The sequence below is a fragment of the Oncorhynchus keta genome, chromosome 7, assembly GCF_023373465.1.
Source record: "Oncorhynchus keta strain PuntledgeMale-10-30-2019 chromosome 7, Oket_V2, whole genome shotgun sequence".
NCBI classification, from domain to species: Eukaryota; Metazoa; Chordata; class Actinopteri; order Salmoniformes; family Salmonidae; genus Oncorhynchus; species Oncorhynchus keta.
Window position 1 is genome coordinate 27,364,107 of NC_068427.1, and position 19,299 is coordinate 27,383,405.

Genomic DNA, 19,299 nt, shown 5'->3' on the forward strand with positions numbered 1-19,299 from the left:
CTGTAGCCTGTTAGCCCCCCTCTCCTTTTTAAAGACTCTTTTTAAAACACCACAGTGGCTCCATCCTTCACAAACCAACCGTGTGGCATGTGTTTCATCTGTCTGCGCCACACTCCCCCCTCTGGGCCCAGCATGTGGCTCCTGCGTTAGTAAGACAGCGCGTCTCTCCACTCTGATGTTAACCCCAGAGTCGGGATGGAGACGTGGTCAAGCTCAAGGCTGGTCAGGTGCTCTGAATGGCTACTGTGGATGACACAACCCCTAAGTCCTGCCCCTTGCCTTGAGCCACTGGGGACCTTGACATAAACACACACACATTAAACAGGGAATACGGCTGTCTTGGATGGCTGTTCCAACTCATGCACAGGTGAGGGGGAATCGGGTAATATTTGGGGAGACCGCTTCTACCGTATGCTACTCCAAATATTGCCATATCCGATATAATCATTTTGGCCCATTTGTGTGCTTATTCCCAATATTAGAGTCACATTCTCATAAATTGTCTAGTGAAAAAAAAATTGCGCTTAGTTTATGGCTGACCCTGTAAAACAACACATTTCACTGCACCTATCCGGTGTATGTGACAATAAAACATCTTTGTTTTATACATTTCTATTCATTTAGAGACCAGGGGTTCTCGAAGTGGGATCCATGGACCGGCTAGGGGTCCGCAGAGGTACTGCAAGTGGTCCGCGGCCAGTTTTCTTTTTATGTATCTCTCTCTCACTCACACACACACACACACAGTTTGGACTCACCTACTCATTCAAAGATTTCTTTATTTAAATAATTTTTTACATTGTTGAATAATAGTGAAGACATGAGAACTACAAGCAGCGCACACACATTGCATTGGAGTAAAACCAATCAATGTTTTGTGTGATAATGTAGGCTAATCTTTATAGTTGCTGCCATATCATAGCCACTAGCCAGAGTTACTTACTGAAAGGAATGTAACTCCCCACTTGAGTTTTGCATTGGGGCAAAAAACTATCTGCGTTTTAACCACCTTAAGATCATGCAAGTAACACACGAGTAGGCTACCTAGCTGTGTACCCGGACCGGTAATCAGTCTGACAATGGGCAAGTTTGTTTTGCATCGCCCGGCACACGATTATTCCTCATGCTGCTATATCGTAGCGAGAGTTGATGAAAAAAGAACTAGCCACGTTTTCTCTGCCTCGTGGAAATATTTGTAGAATTGTAGGATATTAGCTTTAAAACTGCAACAACAAAACGCATTAATTATGTAGAATTAAAATGTTCCTTCCCAGGTCCCGAGACTTCGTCTCGAGGTTCGTCCTGTCATGCACTGCCGAAGTCTTAGTAAAGTCCTTGTGTGCTATTTGGATCTCCCTCCCGATTTATGAGAAGGTACCTGATGAATTTGCTATCACAAAAGGCGTCCCCAGCCCAAAAATGTTTGAGAACCCTTGATTTAGACTTTATTTTCAACATATTGATATCGTCTTAAATGATAAAACTGCATATTTTTGATTTGTAAAGTCAAATAGAGTATAGTCTTGCACATCACAATAAATCATCTTGCTCTTCAAGATATATACACTGCTCAAAAAGATAAAGGGAACACTTAAACAACACAATGTAACTCCAAGTCAATCACACTTCTGTGAAATCAAACTGTCCACTTTGGAAGCAACACTGATTGACAATAAATGTCACATGCTGTTGTGCAAATGGAATAGACAACAGGTGGAAATTATAGGCAATTAGCAAGACACCCCCAATAAAGGAGTGGTTCTGCAGATGGTGACCACAGACCACTTCTCAGTTCCTATGCTTCCTGGCTGATGTTTTGGTCACTTCTGAATGCTGACGGTGCTTTCACTCTAGTGGTAGCATGAGACTGAGTCTACACCCCACACAAGTGGCTCAGGTAGTGCAGCTCATCCAGGATGGCACATCAATGCGAGCTGTGGCAGGAAGGTTTGCTGTGTGTCAGCGTAGTGTCCAGAGCATGGAAGCGCTACCAGGCGACAGGCCAGTACATCAGGAGATGTGGAGGAGGCCGTAGGAGGGCAACAACCCAGCAGCAGGACCGCTACCTCCGCCTTTGCAAGGAGGAGCAGGAGGAGCACTGCCAGTGCCCTGCAAAATGACCTCCAGCAGGCCACAAATGTGCATGTGTTTACTCAAACCGTCAGAAACAGACTCCATGAGGGTGGTATGAGGGCCCGACATCCACAAGTGGGGGTTGTGCTTACAGCCCAACACTGTGCAGGACGTTTGGCATTTGCCAGAGAACACCAGATTTGCAAATTCGCCACGGGCACCCTGTGCTCTTCGCAGATGGAAGCAGGTTCACACTGAGCACGTGACAGTCTGGAGACGCCGTGGAGAACGTTCTGCTGCCTGCAACATCCTCCAGCATGACCGGTTTGGCGGTGGGTCAGTCATGGTGTGGGGTGGCATTTCTTTGTGGGGCCGCACAGGCCTCCATGTGCTCGCCAGAGGTAGCCTGACTGCCATTTAGGTACCGAGATGAGATCCTCAGACCCCTTGTGAGACCATATGCTGGTGCGGTTGGCCCTGGGTTCCTCCTAATGCAAGACAATGCTAGACCTCATGTGGCTGGAGTGTGTCAGCAGTTCCTGCAAGAGGAAGGCATTGATGCTATGGACTGGCCCGCCCATTCCCCAGACCTGAATCCAATTGAGCACATCTGGGACATCATGTCTCGCTCCATCCACCAACGCCACGTTGCACCACAGACTGTCCAGGAGTTGGCGAATGCTTTAGTCCAGGTCTGGGAGGAGATCCCTCAGGAGACCATCCGCCACCTCATCAGGAGCATGCCCATGCATTGTAGGGAGGTCATACAGGCACGTGGATGCCACACACTACTGAGCCTCATTTTGACTTGTTTTAAGGACAGTACATCAAAGTTGGATCAGCCTGTAGTGTGGTTTTCCACTTTAATTTTGAGTGCGACTCCAAATCTAGACCTCCATGGGTTGATAAAGTTGATTTCCATTGATCATTTTTGTGTGATTTTTGTTGTGAGCACATTCAACTATGTAAAGAAAAAAGTATTTAATAAGAATATCTCATTCATTCAGATCTAGGATGTGTTATTTTAGTGTTCCCTTTTATTTTTTTGAGCAGTATATATCGTGAATGTCAAATATCACGATATTCGATTTAATAATTTATGGGGCCAACCTTATTGGGGAGAGCATTAGGGCAGAAGAGGGTGGGGGTGATGGGCATTCCTCCAGTGTTATTTCACATGGCAAGGCTGCAAGACTTAGTGGAGGATGTATCACTTAAACCCTACCACTCCTTAACATAGCTTTGCACTCTTAACACGTCCACTGTCGATGTACAGTATCGAAATACAATGGCCTCAAGTCATCTGGACAGAAAATACCTAGATGAGTTCAATATAGGCTTTCACTCTAAGTAAACCCACTTTTATATAGACTTCAAATATTATTCATCACAGTGTGTTTACACCAATAGTGTTAAGATACTTAAACAGTCATCTAACTTCTACTGATGTCACAGTTGTCATATGAGTTGCAACACTGTTGACAGATAACTGTAAATTGAGAGACAGTTGATGGACAACTGTAACTGTTTGATACTAAAACAACGCTCTAAAAGTGTTGCTGGATGTTTGACCTGTGATCCAGACCCTGTTTTAGTGCAGCAGGGTTTAGAGCCCAGCAGGAGGTCTCTGTCTCTACGTCTCCTCTTCCTTTGTCTCTGTCGGCGAGGTAACAGAGTACTGTTGCTTATTCTGGAGCGTGCTGGAAGGTTGGACAGTGTGATAGAGATGGGTGATATGTGGAAAAAGTCACCTGACTGTGCACATCCATCCGTCCACAAGCATGGACTTTCATGCTCATACAGACATATGACCTTTACTTTACACTACTACGTAAAGTGAAGAGTATCCATTATTTGATCTAAGATCCATTCCAAATTGCTTGAGTATATACACCAAAATCATCTTTTTATTTGATTGCTACATAAAAGGTTGTCAGTAAGGTAAATCTCTCACACATATGAACACTGTGGTGGTTGGGCTCTAGAGTTAATACTCATGTTTTCAACACTCTTCCCAAGAGGCTTCTCACACGCTCTCTCTCTCTCTCTCTCTCTCTCGGTCTGTTCATTTAGCGTTCTGGTGGACCAGAGCTGTTTAAATGGGCAAAAAGGCAAGGCTGCTGTGGGGTGAGGGGCACAGAAACGCACCTGTCTCGGTAGCACGATTGTGTAGGGTGTGTTTGGGAGTGACTGTTGGTCCTGCCCAGTGGAATGCTTGGTCTGTGCCAGTGACTGGCTTTTCTGTGGGAGTTTCCTCACTGGGCCTCAGCACAGACAGGGAGAGAAAACGACAGAGTGAAGGAAAGAGAGAGACAGCCTTGAGTGTAAAAGAGGGCAAGAGGGTCAGGGAGGGAGAGCGTGGCAGACTTGATGAGCGAGAACTAGTGAGTTAGTAACCACAAGTTTCCACTGCACTCAGACCTCAGAGAGGAGAAAGAGAGGGCTGAGAGACCAGATTCCACTGTGACTGACAGAGAGGGCTCTAGTGACAGGGACTCCGTGTGAGAGAGTCAGCGTTCCTTATGTTGTTGGCCTTAACCTGGGGGTCACTGGGGCGCCACTACATCGCCATGTTTGAGTCCACCCAGAACGTGATGCTGAAGCCCACAGAGACCTGGAGAGAAGCCCTGCTTGACACCCGCGTCATGGACCTCTTCTTCACCGTGAGTCTTATCTTTCTCTCTTCGTCTCTCTGTAGCTAGAATATCCTTGTGTCCTGCTGACTGTTCTTTGACCATTTGTCTTCTCTTGTAGTTCTTACCACAGATTAGGAGAGGGAGGGTTTGAACTGTGTATTTTATGAGGCATGTTAAACATATGATATTTTATAGTGAGGCATGTATTAAAAATTATCTTTTATTGCAATGTAGTAGTATTTTTCCTAGGTGACGTGTAGATATAGTAGTGAAACTTGTTTTTATAAAGTGTTTGTGTCTGAGTGTGGAACAAATCAGTCAACTCTCCCTCAGCATCCAGGCTCTCTCTGCCAAATACTGCTCCCTTCTCCTCCAGGCAATATCCCCAACCTGGAGGCTTCTCTCTATTCTGCATCTCTCAATTTCTACAATTGACATGAGATATGTTGTTGGATGACTGAGGTTGAGAGGCCCATAGAGGTTTTGAGTGGTTTGGCCCTGGAAGATATCTTTTGTATTATGGTCTTTTTTTGTTCAGCTTCTCTGCAAAGTTATACATGTGTAACCCCCTCTCGTTTAATGGAGTGGTTTGAGACCAGAAGATCTATTGTATTGTCTGACCACTGACCAGTATATTGTTCTAACAGAGGGCTAGTGTCTCTTACCTCCCTCTGTGGTATTTGTGGTGGATGGGGTGTTTGTTATTGTAAGACTGCTCTAGTGCAACTGTTCGTTGTGTGTGTGTGTGTGTTTTGGTGGGTGCTCAGCTGCTGCTCCTCAATCCTCAGCTGTGAGGGTGAAGGCCCATGGAGGGGGCCGTCCAGACACGTGCCGCCAGGGTCAGAGTTCAAACAGAGCGATGGCAGGATTACACGCTAACCGTGGCATTATTAGGGCCTTATAAAATCGATGTCGCGGATGGGATCATGGAATCCAGACAAGTGGAATTCAAGCATTTTATTTTTTAAATCATAAGACATGAACAAAATGCATCAGTGATTTGTATTTTCCTGCAACTTTCTGAAACGACACAGGAATGTGTGCGCGCCTGTGCCCGCGCATGGCTACACTTTGTGCATCCTTTAGCAATGATGCTAATGATAACCCTCTGGTAGATAACCCTCTGCTTTCCCAAAAACCTTCTCAATTAAATGTTAAGTACACAGTAGCCTATGACTACCTGGCAAAATTGTATCATGATTCTGCAATCACATGAGCGCTACAGAAACATTGCTAACCAAACAACGGTATCTGGCTGGTGCCCACTTTCAACTACACCCAAAATTCTGATGACCTAAAAAGTGGTCTCCTTATGTGGTTTAAGTATTGTTGTGGATTTAGAACATCCAATTCTGTTGTTTTTCTATTTAAAACGTATGATTTTGAGAGGTAATAACGGGTAGAAATGGAAACCCAGGAGAAAACAGATTTTTCGGGGAAAATAAGACTGATTTTATAGGGCCCTAGATTACGGGGCCCCGTTAACACCCCTCGCCTCGCATACCGTAAGGACCCTGAGGGGGTCCATCTCCCCTTTTGTAGGTGTCAATCTCCCTTTAAATGACCCTACTCTGGAGGTGAAGTGGTCTAGGAGGTTTGGAGAGGGGCAGAATTTCTAGGAGGTTTGGAGAGGGGTGAAAGAGGTCTCCCTCCAGGTACATAGAATCACCTATGTCCTTTACATTGCATAATTGAAGCTTCAGTTCAGTGACTAACAGATCTGAAATAAATAAATGTTCAAGGTAATTTGAATGAATAGCGTTCTCAGTTCCACTCTTGAGACATTGGTCTAGGCCGGGGAGGATAAATCAGCGATGGGAATGACGCCACCCTCAAAATACATAGTATCCATCCCCTCTGTTCTTTTGACACCTAGCGAAATGAGCTCTAAGTTAACATTTTCCCCACCAGCTGTAATTTGGGTCTACGACTGTTTTTGTTTGTGGTTTGCGTTGGTTTTGGCTTGTGAGAGTGCCTTTAATTTGTCATTCTCACACGTACACTCCAGCTCTGTTTGCCCAGTAAACCCAATCAGGGCTGCGTCTGTAGAGCTGAGCCTGTGATGATGGCTGATTCTACCCTGGGCGGCAGTAACTGAATCTGACAAACGAGGGAGTGAGAAATGGAGAGGGGGGAGACAATCATACGGAAGCGCTCAGTTAATTTAAAAAAACAGAAAGGGGAGCCTTCAATCCCCCTGAGGAAACAGACACCAGGCTTTGTCTCCTGCTATAAATAGGAGATTCATTCTCTCTCCGCAGAGGAGTACCCAGTCTTGTTTTGAATCCCCCCTCTACCCCCTGCCTGTCTCTAACTATAGTCGTACTCAAGGCGATTGGCATAGTTAGCGCTGCGCGGATGTTCGTTGGTGCAGCTGTTTTTAGAGCGTGTGCGGTGTGCGATCTTTGGCCTTGCGTTCTTTTTCATTCCCTCCCTCTTTCCTTTCCTTCCCTCCACTCTACTCCTCCAGAGAATGACTTCAGACTCTGGAGAGGGCAGCAGCAGCACTCACCAACAACAGAGATCTCTATGCTACGCTACATTAGCATCAGAGTCCTTGGAACACCGTGGCCGACAACCAACCACTACAGCTGAGGGAGGGAGGGAAAGCCAGAAAGGGAGTGAGACAGGGAGGTTGAGAGAAGGAGTTTCTCAGAGGAAAAAAGGATACTTGAGGAGGGGAGAGTGTTCTGGAGCTGTTTGGGGTTGTGTAGGGATTGTGTGGCTAGCACCCGGGCTTTTTCAGGGTCGATAACAGTAAGAGAATGGGAGAAAAAGCAGACGGAGAGAATAGACAGAGCTCTGAGTGAACATTCAGGGCCAGGAGTCCTCATTGCGCTGCCTGTCAGTGAAAGCACACGTTGCTCCACAGTGGAGCTGAAACTGCCTCACTGCCCGGTCACTTCACATCCGATTCACCATACAACTTCTCTGACAGAGAATTACAGGTTCTCTCTGACTACTGACTGACTCTGGGTTTGATTGAGACGGCCTCAGCAAGTTTCAGACTGGCTCTGTGATCGATTGGTATTGTCTGTGTTGACATCCAGAGTTACTGTGTCTGGGTCCAGTGGCTGGCATTTTGAGCATTCATTCTCTGTTCCCTTTGCTTCAGAAGACGGTGAGTCTGTCACTTCAGTTTGTCTCATAATGCTGTCTTTTTCTGGATGTAAACAGAAACTACTGAAACTGCATTGAGAGTTGTGGCTCAGTCAGTTGTACCGTGGCATAACCGGCCCTGGTCAGGTGTGTGTATGAGCCGTGTTACTTTGTCTGAGATGCACAATGTCGTATGGGAGGTACAAATCATGTTTGGGGTCTATTCCATTACAGCACAGTCTTTGTAGATAAATAACCTGGATAGGTTTTCATCCAGATGCTTTCACCGCTCTGCTCATTTTACATTCATGGTCTCACACAATCATCATAATCGTCATCAGAAAAAATATATTCTCTGTCCTTTAAAACTAACATGGGCAAGAGCTTGTATGTTATTATATCTCCCTTGCTCAAAAGAACAACTATTTAATTATAACCTTCCATGCTCCCCTCCACTCAGGTCCACATAAAGATCCGTGAGGACTCAGACATGGCCCAGGACTCCCTGCAGTGCCTGGCCCAGCTGGCCTCCATGCACGGCCCCATCTTCCCTGATGAGAGTGCCCAGGTCTCCTACCTGGCCCACCTGGTGGAGGGGCTTCTCAGCATGATCAATGGGTGAGTCTGTCAGAGCCTTAACTTCTTGCGTCGAGCCATCCCGGATCCGGTATCGTGACTACAGCCTCAAGCTCATTACCATAACGCAACGTTAACTATTCATGAAAATCGCAAATGAAATGAATCCATTTGCTCTCAAGCTTAGCCTTTTGTTAACAACACTGTCATCTCAGATTTTCAAAACATGCTTTTGAACCATAGCTAAACAAGCATTTGTGTAACAGTATTGATAGCCTAGCATAGGATTTATGCCTGGCTTTCAGCATGTAACATTTTCACAAAAAAACAGAAAAGGATTCAAATAAAATAATTTACCTTTGAAGAACTTCAGATGTCTTCAATGAGGAGACTCTCAGTTAGATAGCAAATGTTCAGTTTTTACAAAAAATATTATTTGTGTTGACAAATCTGTCCGTTTTCTTCATCATTCTTCATCACGTTTGGGTAAAAAAAAAAAAAAAAAACGAAAATTAAGTCATTTCCAAATTAACTCCATAATATCGACAGAAACATGGCAAACCGATGTTTAGAATCAATCCTCAAGGTGTTTTTCACATATCTATCGACGATAAAATCCTTCGTGGCAGTTGACTTTCTCTTCTGAAGAAATGGAACGCGCATGGACCTACAGATTACGCAATAATTTCGACACAGGACACCGGGCGGGACACCAGGTAAATGTAGTCTCTTATGGTCAATCTTCCAATGATATGCCTACAAACACGTCACAATGCTGCAGACACCTTGGAGAAACGACACAAAGGGCAGGCTCATTCCTGGCGCATTGACAACCATATAACGAGACATTGGAACACAGCGCCTTCAGAATCTGGGGCATTTCCTGTATGAAACTTCATCTTGGTTTCGCCTGTAGCATTAGTTCTGGGGCACTCACAGATAATTTCTTTGCAGTTTTGGAAACGTCAGAGTTTTGTCTTTCCAAGGCTGTCAATTCCATGCATAGTCGAGCATCTTTTCGTGACAAAATATTGCGCTTAAAACGGGCACGTCTTTTTATCCAATAATGACATAGCGCCCCCATAGGTTGAAGAGGTTAAACTAATTCTGGTTGGTTTCAATGGACCCAATCCAGGGCTAGAAACACTGCTGCCCTCTGAGCATGCAAGAAGCTCTAATTGAATTTGATACTTGGGCCTTTATATCATGTACTGCATGCTTATTATGACGGCCTGTATGTGTGTTAGTGGGATTATTTGGACTGGAGGCTGGTAGCATGAATTATGTGATTTGTATGTAATCGACTTGTGTGTCCTCTCAGTTGAAGTAGTACTTAACTGAATCAACAGGGCTCTGCTCGAATGTATAAATAAAACACACACACCCACACTTGTGCTTGGAACTCGTGACTCAGTAGGCGGAGTGAGTTAGGGGCTCGCTCGCTCTCCGTAATCACCTATTCCTGGAGCTTTTTTCCAGTTGCATCATCGGAAAACTATGCGGGCAGGATGGCCAATCTGCAGTGGTTGAACAGCTCTGCTTGCTATTGAAATCTATCTGATAAGGTTTAGCAAGCCGCACTGTTCTAGGCAGTAGGCTAGCTACGGCAGGCAGGCCTCAAAGACAGTACTCTAACTGGGGCTGTGGAAACATGGCCCTACCCGGGCAACAGGTACTACTGCTCAGTGCTCACACACTGGGCAGCACTGCGTCTGGTTTCATACCATGCCTGTTTAAAACATATATTTCTGAAATACTTTTTAAAAAAATTAGAAAAATAATTGTCCAGATTTTGAATGAAATTAGCCAACATTCCTTTAAGGTTGTGTTTTGTTTGTGTCCCTCCCCCAGGATAGAGATCGAGGACTCTGAGGCGGTGGGCATCTCTAACATCATCTCCAACCTGATCAGCACATTTCCCCGTGTCATCCTGACTGCCCTGCCCAGCGAGCTCTTCACCTCCTTCATTAACTGTCTCACCCTCCTCACCTGCTCCTTCGGACGCAGCGCCGCCCTGGAGGAAGTGGTCAGCATTACACTCAATCCTTACTGCAGGAACATTACATAACATTACATAGTTGATCCATTCTTTTATTTTTCGTTCTGTTGCTTTGAAAACACACATTCAATGAGCCTCTATACTCTCCCCCTTCTCTCGCTCTTTTTCTCTCTCTCTTCCAGCTGGATAAGGATGACATGGTATACATGGAGGCGTATGACAAGCTGTTAGAGTCATGGCTGACCCTGGTTCAGGATGATGAACATTTCCCCCGCGGCTGCTTCGTCCAGCCCGCTGTTCAGGTCTTCAATTCCTACATCCAGTGTCACCTGGCTGCGCCTGACGGCACCCGCAACCTGGTGAGACACACACACGCTTCAATCTAGACTCAAATAAGCAGTCAGTCGGCCTCCCAGGTGGCGCAGTGGTTAAGGGTGCTGTACTGCAGCACCAGCTGTGCCACCAGAGACTCTGGGTTTGCGCCCAGGCTCTGTCGTAACCGGCCGCAGCCGGGAGGTCCGTGGGGCGACGCACAATTGGCCTCGCGTCGTCCGGGTTAGGGAGGGTTTGGCCGGTAGGGATATCCTTGGCTTGGTTGGGTTGTGTATCGGAGGACGCATGACTTTCAACCTTCGTCTCTCCCGAGCCCGTACGGGAGTTGTAGCGATGAGACAAGATAGTAGCTAGCTAAAATAAGCAAACAAAAAAACAACAAAAAATAAGCAGTCAGTCAATTGTTTTTATGGGTAAATGATATGCCAGCACTTTCAACAGTCAATCCACCATGATCCACATCTTCTCACTCCTTTGTCATACATTCATCACTCTTTCTGTTTTCTTTCTTCCTCGCTCTCTCTTCATCTGACTCTTCTCCTTCCTTTGTCTCGGTCCCTCTTTAATGTCATGGTCTCTTTCCCTCCCTCCAGACGGTGAATGGCGTGGCATCTCATGAGGAGGATGAGATTAACGAGTTACAGGAGGATGACAGAGAGCTGTTCTCAGATCAGCTGGCCAGCATCGGCATGTTAGGACGCATAGCAGCCAACCACTGTATCCCCCTACTGACCAGGTATTAGAGGTCGCCCGATTATGATTTTTCAATACCGATTATTGGAGGCCAAAAACAGCCGATACCGATTAATCGGCCATTTAAAAAAATGTACAGATTTTTGTAATAATGACAATTGCGACAATACTGAATGAACAATGAACACTTTTTTTATTTTAACTTAATATAATACATATGGGCTTTTGGATGGGTGTTCTTAAGGTGATTCCACAGGTTGGTGGTATTTTTTTATTTAGCCATTGCTGACCCCATGCTTACATCTTTATCACAAATAAGACACCTTGCTTTCCCTGGTGCCAATTCCATGTAGTAGTCCCACACTGGTGCTCTGCTTTTCTCTGCCAACTGTAAAACACACACAGCTCTGAAGTGACAATGATACTGAAGAGTCTGCTTCGGAGATAAATACTTTCAACTGTTTGAATAAAAATAGAGTTTAAGTTACCTGTGATGAATGTTGAAAACAAAAACTAATTTCTATATGCAGGAAATCCTATTTTAATAATGGACATGGTAAGAATTGACTACCGAAGTGCGAGTCATAATTCCCATGACACCTTCTAGCAACATCTGAAAAGCGGTTCCTTCATTCATTTATTCCATAGGATATTTTTAGATTCACTTAAAATAAGGTCTGTTTCTTCAAGGCTTACACCACCATGCCAATTTTATAACTGTGTAGATATCCATAGGACAAGGTAACTGATCAATTGGCTAAATATAAGCGAATAATTTTTTTTGTAGAGTGGATTTATGAAAATATTTTGACAAACGTTACCTTATCCTAGTGAGATTTACACGGGTATCAAAACACTGAGGCGGTTTAAGCCTGCACAAAACACAGACCTTATTTGAAGTAGATCAAAACATTCTCTATGAACGTTAAAATAAAGAAGGAACCCCTATTAAGTTCAGCCGCAAGTTATTACAGGAATTATAACGCGTCGACTATTTTACTCTAAACCATACACCTTTGACTATTACGAGCCTGCTGCTGCCTACCACCTCTCAGTCAGACCGCTCTATCAAATATCAAATCATAGACTTAACTGTAATAAACACACAGAAATACGAGCCTTAGGTCAAATCCGGGAAACTATCACCTTGAAAACAAAAAGTTTATTCCGTTCCGTATTTTATCTAACGGGTGGCATCCATCAGTCTAAATATTCCTGTTACACTGCACAACCTTCAATGTTATGTCATAATTACATATAATTCTGGCAAATTAGTTTGCAGCATGCCAGGCTGCCCAAACTGTTGCATATACCCTGACTCGGCGTGCAATGAACGCAAGAGAAGTGACACAATTTCACCTGGTTAATATTGCCTGCTAACCTGGATTTCTTTTAGCTAAATATGCAGGTTTAAAAAATATATACTTGTGTATTTATTTTAAGAAAGGCATTGATGTTTATGGTTCAGTACACATTGGAGCAACGACAGTCGTTGATTGATTGTTTTTTATAAGATAAGTTGCTAGCTAGCATTAAACTTATCTTGGCTTACTGCATTCGCGTAACAGGCAGGTGGTTAGAGCGTTGGTCTAGTTAACTGTAAGGTTGCAAGTTAGGATCCCCTGAGCTGACAAGGTAAAAATCTGTCGTTCTGCCCCTGAAAAATGCAGTTAACCCACCGTTCCTAGGCTGTCATTGAAAATAAGAATGTGTTCTTAACTGACTTGCCTAGTTAAATAAAGGTGTAAAAAAATATATAAAGAAATTGGCAAAATCGTCGCCCAAAAATACCAATTTCCTATTGTTATGAAAACTTGAAATCGGCCCCAATTAATCGGCCATTCCGATTAATCGGTCGACCTCTACTGTGTGTGTGTGTGTGTGTGTGTGTGTGTGTGTGTGTGTGTGTGTGTGTGTGTGTGTGTGTGTGTGTGTGTGTGTGTGTGTGTGTGTGTGTGTGTGTGTGTGTGTATTTGATCCCCTGCTGATTTTGTACATTTGCCCACTGACAAAGAAATTATCAGTCTATAATTTTAATGGTAGGTTTATTTGAACAGTGAGAGACAGAATAACAACAAAAAATCCAGAAAAACGCATGTCAAAAATGTTATAAATTGATTTGCATTTTAATGAGGGAAATAAGTATTTGACCCCTCTGCAAAACATGACTTAGTACTTGGTGAAAAAACCCTTGTTGGCAATCACAGAGGTCAGACATTTCTTGTAGTTGGCCACCAGGTTTGCACACATCTCAGGAGGGATTTTGTCCCACTCCTCTTTGTAGATCTTCTCCAAGTCATTAAGGTTTCGAGGCTGACGTTTGGCAACTCGAACCTTCAGCTCCCTCCACAGATTTTCTATGGGATTACGGTCTGGAGACTGGCTAGGCCTCTCCAGGACCTTAATGTGCTTCTTCTTGAGCCACTCCTTTGTTGCCTTGGCTGTATGTTTTGGGTCATTGTCATGCTGGAATACCCATCCACGACCCATTTTCAATGCCCTGGCTAGGGAAGGAGGTTCTCACCCAAGATTTGACGGTACATGGCCCCGTCCATCATCCCTTTGATGCGGTGAAGTTATCCTGTCACCCTTAGCAGAAAAACACCCCCAAAGCATAATGTTTCCAACTGCATGTTTGACAGTGGGGATGGTGTTCTTGGGGTCATAGGCAGTATTCTGCCCTTGAGTTGCGTTCCCATGCAAAACTAGACAGATAGCTAACAACTAAGTCTTCAATAAAACTCCCACGGCGTGACTTTTCTTTAATGAATATATTGAAAACGTTTATGTTGTGAAACTGCAACGTAGCGTTGTTTGTAGCTGCTCTATGCGTGCAAAACAAATTCTGTACTTCCTGTTTGCGTCGTCTCTAAGTACCAGAAAGCGCCACTAGGGGGCAAATGACACCATTGAACACAATGAAAATCCAATTTAACCATTGTAATAAAATAATCTGTTACCTTCTAACAGGATGGCAGCACAGGCAGCATTACTCCTCCTCCAAACACTGTGAGTTGAGTTGATGCCAAAGAGCTCCATGTTGGTCTCATCTGACCACAACACTTTCACCCAGTTGTCCTCTGAATCATTCAGATGTTCATTGGCAAACTTCAGACGGGCATGTACAGTGGGGCAAAAAAAGTATTTAGTCAGCCACCAATTGTGCAAGTTCTCCCATTTAAAAAGATGAGAGGCCTGTAATTTTCATCATAGGTACACTTCAACTATGACAGACAAAACGAGGGGGAAAAATCCAGAAAATCAAGTTGTAGGATTTTTAATGAATTTATTTGCAAATATGGTGGAAAATAAGTATTTGGTCACCTCCAAACAAGCAAGATTTCTGGCTCTCGCAGACCTGTAACTTCTTCTTTAAGAGGCTCCTCTGTCCTCCACTCGTTACCTGTATTAATGGTACCTGTTTGAACTTGTTATCAGTATAAAAGACACCTGTCCACAACCTCAAACAGTCACACTCCAAACTCCACTATGGCCAGGACCAAAGACCTGTCAAAGGACACCAGAAACAAAATTGTAGACCTGCACCAGGCTGGGAAGACTGAATCTGCAATAGGTAAGCAGCTTGGTTTGAAGAAATCAACTGTGGGAGCAATTATTAGGAAATGGAAGACATACAAGACCACTGATAATCTCCCTCGATCTGGGGCTCCACGCAAGATCTCACCCCGTGGGGTCAAAATGATCACAAGAACGGTGAGCAAAAATCCCAGAACCACACAGGGGGGACCTAGTGAATGACCTGCAGAGAGCTGGGACCGAAGTAACAAAGCCTACCATCAGTAACACACTACGCCGCCAGGGACTCAAATCCTGCAACTCCATGAGGTGTCCCCCTGCTTAAGCCAGTACATGTCCAGGCCCATCTGAAGTTTGTTAGCGAGCATTTGGATGATCCAGAAGAAGATTGGGAGAATGTCATATGGTCAGATGAAACCAAAATATAACTTTTTGGTAAAAACTGAACTCGTCGTGTTTGGAGGACAAAGAATGCTGAGTTGCATCCAAAGAACACCATACCTACTGTGAAGCATGGGGGTGGAAACATCATGCTTTGGGGCTGTTTTTCTGCAAAGGGACCAGGACGACTGATCTGTGTAAAGGAAAGAATGAATGGGGCCATGTATCGTGAGATTTTGAGTGAAAACCTCCTTCCATCAGCAAGGGCATTGAAGACGAAACGTGGCTGGGTCTTTCAGCATGACCATGATCCCAAACACACCGCCCGGGCAACGAAGGAGTGGCTTCGTAAGAAGCATTTCAAGGTCCTAGAGTTGCCTAGCCAGTCTCCAGATGTCAACCCCATAGAAAATCTTTGAAGGGAGTTGAAAGTCTGTGTTGCCCAGCAATAGCCCCAAAACATCACTGCTCTAGAGGATATCTGCATGGAGGAATGGGCCAAAATACCAGCAACAGTGTGTGAAAACCTTGTGAAAGACTTTTTTGCCCCACTGTATATGTGCTTTCTTGAGCAGGCGGACCTTGCGTCGCTGCAGGATTTCAGTCCTTCACGGCGTAGTGTGTTACCAATTGTTTTCTTGGTGACTATGGTCCCATCTGCCTTGGGAGGATCTTGCCAATGATCTCGTGTAGTTCTGGGCTGATTCCTCACCGTTCTCATGATCATTGCAACTCCATGAGGTGAGATCTTGCATGGAGCCCCAGGCCGAGGGAGACAGTTATTTTGTGTTTCTTCCATTTGCGAATAATCGCACCAACTGTTGTCACCATCTAACCAAGCTGCTTGGCGATGGTCTTGTACCCCATTCCAGCCTTGTGTAAGTCTACAATCTTGTCCCTGACATCCTTGGAGAGCTCTTTGGTCTTGGCCATGGTGGAGAGTTTGATTGATTACTTCTGTGGACAGGTGTCTTTTATACAGGTAACAAACTGAGATTAGGAGCACTCCCTTTAAGAGTGTGCTCCTAATCTCATCGCGTTACCTTTATAAAAGACACCTGGGAGCCAGAAGTCTTTCTGATTGAGAGGAGGTCAAATACTTATTTCCCTCATTAAAATGCAAATCAATTTATAACATTTTTGACATGCGTTTTTCTGGATTTATTTGTTGTTATTCTGTCTCTCACTGTTCAAATAAACCTACCATTAAAATTATAGACTGATAATTTCTTTGTCAGTGGGCAAACGTACAAAATCAGCAGAGGATCAAATACTTTTCCCCCTCACTGTATATGTGCGAATGTATATGTGTGTGTGTGTGTGTGTGTGTGTGTGTGTGTACAGTTGAAGTTGGAAGTTTACATACACCTTAGCTAAATACATTTAAACTCATTTTTTCACAATTCCTGATCTTTAATCCTAATAAAAATTCCCTGTCTTAGGTCAGTTAGGATCACCACTTTATTTTAAGAATGTGAAATGTCAGAATAATAGTAGTGATTTATTTCAGCTTTTATTTCTTTCATCACATTCCCAGTGGGTCAGAAGTTTACATGCACTCAATTAGTATTTGGTAGCATTGCTTTTAAATTGTTTAACCTCTCTAGGGTATGTGGGACGCTATCGTAACATCCAGTGAGATTGCAGAGCGCCAAATTCAAATACAGAAATGCTCATTATAAAAATTCAGGAAAAAACACATTTTACATTAATTTCTTGTGAATCAAACCACAGTGTCAGATTTAAAAAATAAATGCTTTACGGCGAAAGCATACCTTAGGATTATTTGAGAACATAGCCCAGTAGACAAATCATTACAAACCGTAACCAGCCAAACAGAAGAGTTACACAACTCAAAAAGAGAAAATTAATCCCTTACCTTTGATGATCTTCATATGGTTGCACTCAGAAGACATTCATTTACTCAATAAATGTTCCTTTTGTTCGATAAAGTCTTTATATCCAAAAACCTCCGTTTTGGTCGCGTTTTCTTCAGTAATCCACAGGCTCAAACGCAGTCAAAACAGGCAGACAAAAATCCAAATTGTATCCATAAAGTTCATAGAAACATGTTAAACAATGTTTATATTCAATCCTCAGGATGTTTTTAGCCTAAATGATCTATAATATTTCAACCGGACAATAACGTTGTCAATATGAAAAGTAAACAAGAAAGGCTCTATCGGGATTGCTCATGAAAAAGCTCTGTGACGTGTCAGGGTTCACTCAGACTGGACACCATTCAGACTGGTCTTACTCCCTCATTTATCAGAATACAAGCTTGAAACCATTTCTAAAGACTGTTGACATCTAGTGGAAGGCATAGGAACTGCAATTTGAGTCCTAAGACAATGGATACTGTAATGGCATTGAATAGAAAACTACAAAAACAAAACAACAAAAAACTACTTCCTGAATGGATTTTTTTTCAGGTTTTCGCCTGCCAAATCAGTTCTGTTATACTCAGACACTATTTAAACATATATCTTCTGGGCCCAAGTACCAGACCGTTTAATTTGGGCATGCTTTTCATCCAAAATTCAGAATGCTGCTGATTTGGGTAGCCTTCCACAAGCTTCCCACAATAAGTTGGGTGAATTTTGGCCCATTCCTCCTGACAGCTGGTGTAACTGAGTCAGGTTTGTTGGCATCCTTGCTCGCACATGCTTTCTCAGTTCAGCCCACAAATGTTCTATAGGATTGAGGTCAGGGTTTTGTGATGACCACTCCAATACCCTGACTTTGTTGTCCTTAAGCCATTTTGCAACAACATTTGAAGTATGCTTGGGGTCATGGTCCATTTTGGAAGACCCATTTGCGACCAAGCTTTAACTTCCTGAATGATGTCTTGAGATGTTGCTTCAATATATCCACATCATTTTCCTGCCTCGTGATGCCATCTATTTGTGAAGTGCACCAGTCCCTCCTGCAGCAAAGCACCCCCACAACATGATGCTGCCACCCCCGTGCTTCATGGTTGGGATGGTGTTCTTCGGCTTGCAAGCATCCCCTTTCTCCTCCAAACATTCATTATGACCAAACAGTTGTATTTTTGTTTCATCAGACCAGAGGACATTTCTCCAAAAAGTACCATCTTTGTCCCTATGTACAGTTGCAAACCGTAGTCTGGCTTTTCTATGGCGGTTTCGAAGCAGCGGCCTCTTCCTTGCTGAGTGGCCTTTCAGGTTATGTCAATATAGGACTCCTTTTACTGTGTATATAGATACTTTTGTACCTGTTTCCTCCAGCATCTTCTCAGGGTCCTTTGCTGTTGTTCTGGGATTGATTTGCACTTTTCGCAACAAAGTGTGTTCATCTCTAGGAGACGGAAGGCATCTCCTTCCTGAGCGGTATGAGGGCTGTGTGGTCACATGGTGTTTATACTTGCCTAATATTGTTTGCAAAGATGAATGTGGTACCTTCAGGCGTTTGAAAATTGCTCCCAAGGATGAACCAGACTTGTGGAGGTCTACAATTTTTTTTCTGAGGTCTTGGCTGATTTCTTTTGATTTTTCCTTTGATGTTAAGCAAAGAGGCACTGAGTTTGAAGGTAGGCCTTGAAATACATCCATAGGTACACCTCCAATTGACTCAAATGATGTCAATTAGCCTATCAGAAACTTCTATAGCCATGACATCATTTTCTGGAATTTCCCAAGCTGTTTAAAGTAGAGGACGACCGATTTTAATCGGAATGGCCGATTTAATTAGGGCCGACTTCAAGTTTTCATAACAATCAGTAATCTGCACTTTTGGACACCGATCATGGCCGATTACATTGCACTCCACGAGGAGATTGCGTGGCAGGCTGACTACCTGTTATGCGAGTGCAGAAAGGAGCAAGGTAAGGTGCTAGTGAGCATTAAACGTATCTTATTAAAAACAATCAATCTTAACTAGTGATTTTGTTAACTACACATGGTTGTTGATATTACTAGTTTATCTAGCTTGTCCTGCGTTGCATTTAATTGA

The 19,299-nt window shown here is 43.8% G+C and overlaps 1 protein-coding gene across 6 annotated transcripts in view; it reads left to right on the forward strand.

Annotated features, from left to right (window-relative positions):
- LOC118386254 (exportin-4) overlaps nucleotides 1-19,299 on the forward strand; it is a 50,628-nt gene that overhangs the window by 12,039 nt on the left and 19,290 nt on the right. For 5 of the 6 annotated variants that reach the window (XR_008139807.1, XM_052522362.1, XM_052522363.1 and 2 more), the window contains exons 7-11: nucleotides 4,623-4,736; nucleotides 8,269-8,426; nucleotides 10,236-10,410; nucleotides 10,566-10,742; nucleotides 11,310-11,452. Coding sequence is in view for 5 of the 6 variants with exons in the window: in XM_052522362.1 (XP_052378322.1) it covers nucleotides 4,623-4,736; nucleotides 8,269-8,426; nucleotides 10,236-10,410; nucleotides 10,566-10,742; nucleotides 11,310-11,452 (767 nt within the window). In the remaining variant the exon portion in view is untranslated. The remainder of the gene's footprint in view (nucleotides 1-4,622; nucleotides 4,737-8,268; nucleotides 8,427-10,235; nucleotides 10,411-10,565; nucleotides 10,743-11,309; nucleotides 11,453-19,299) is intronic. The other variant, XM_052522364.1, reaches the window with a different exon arrangement.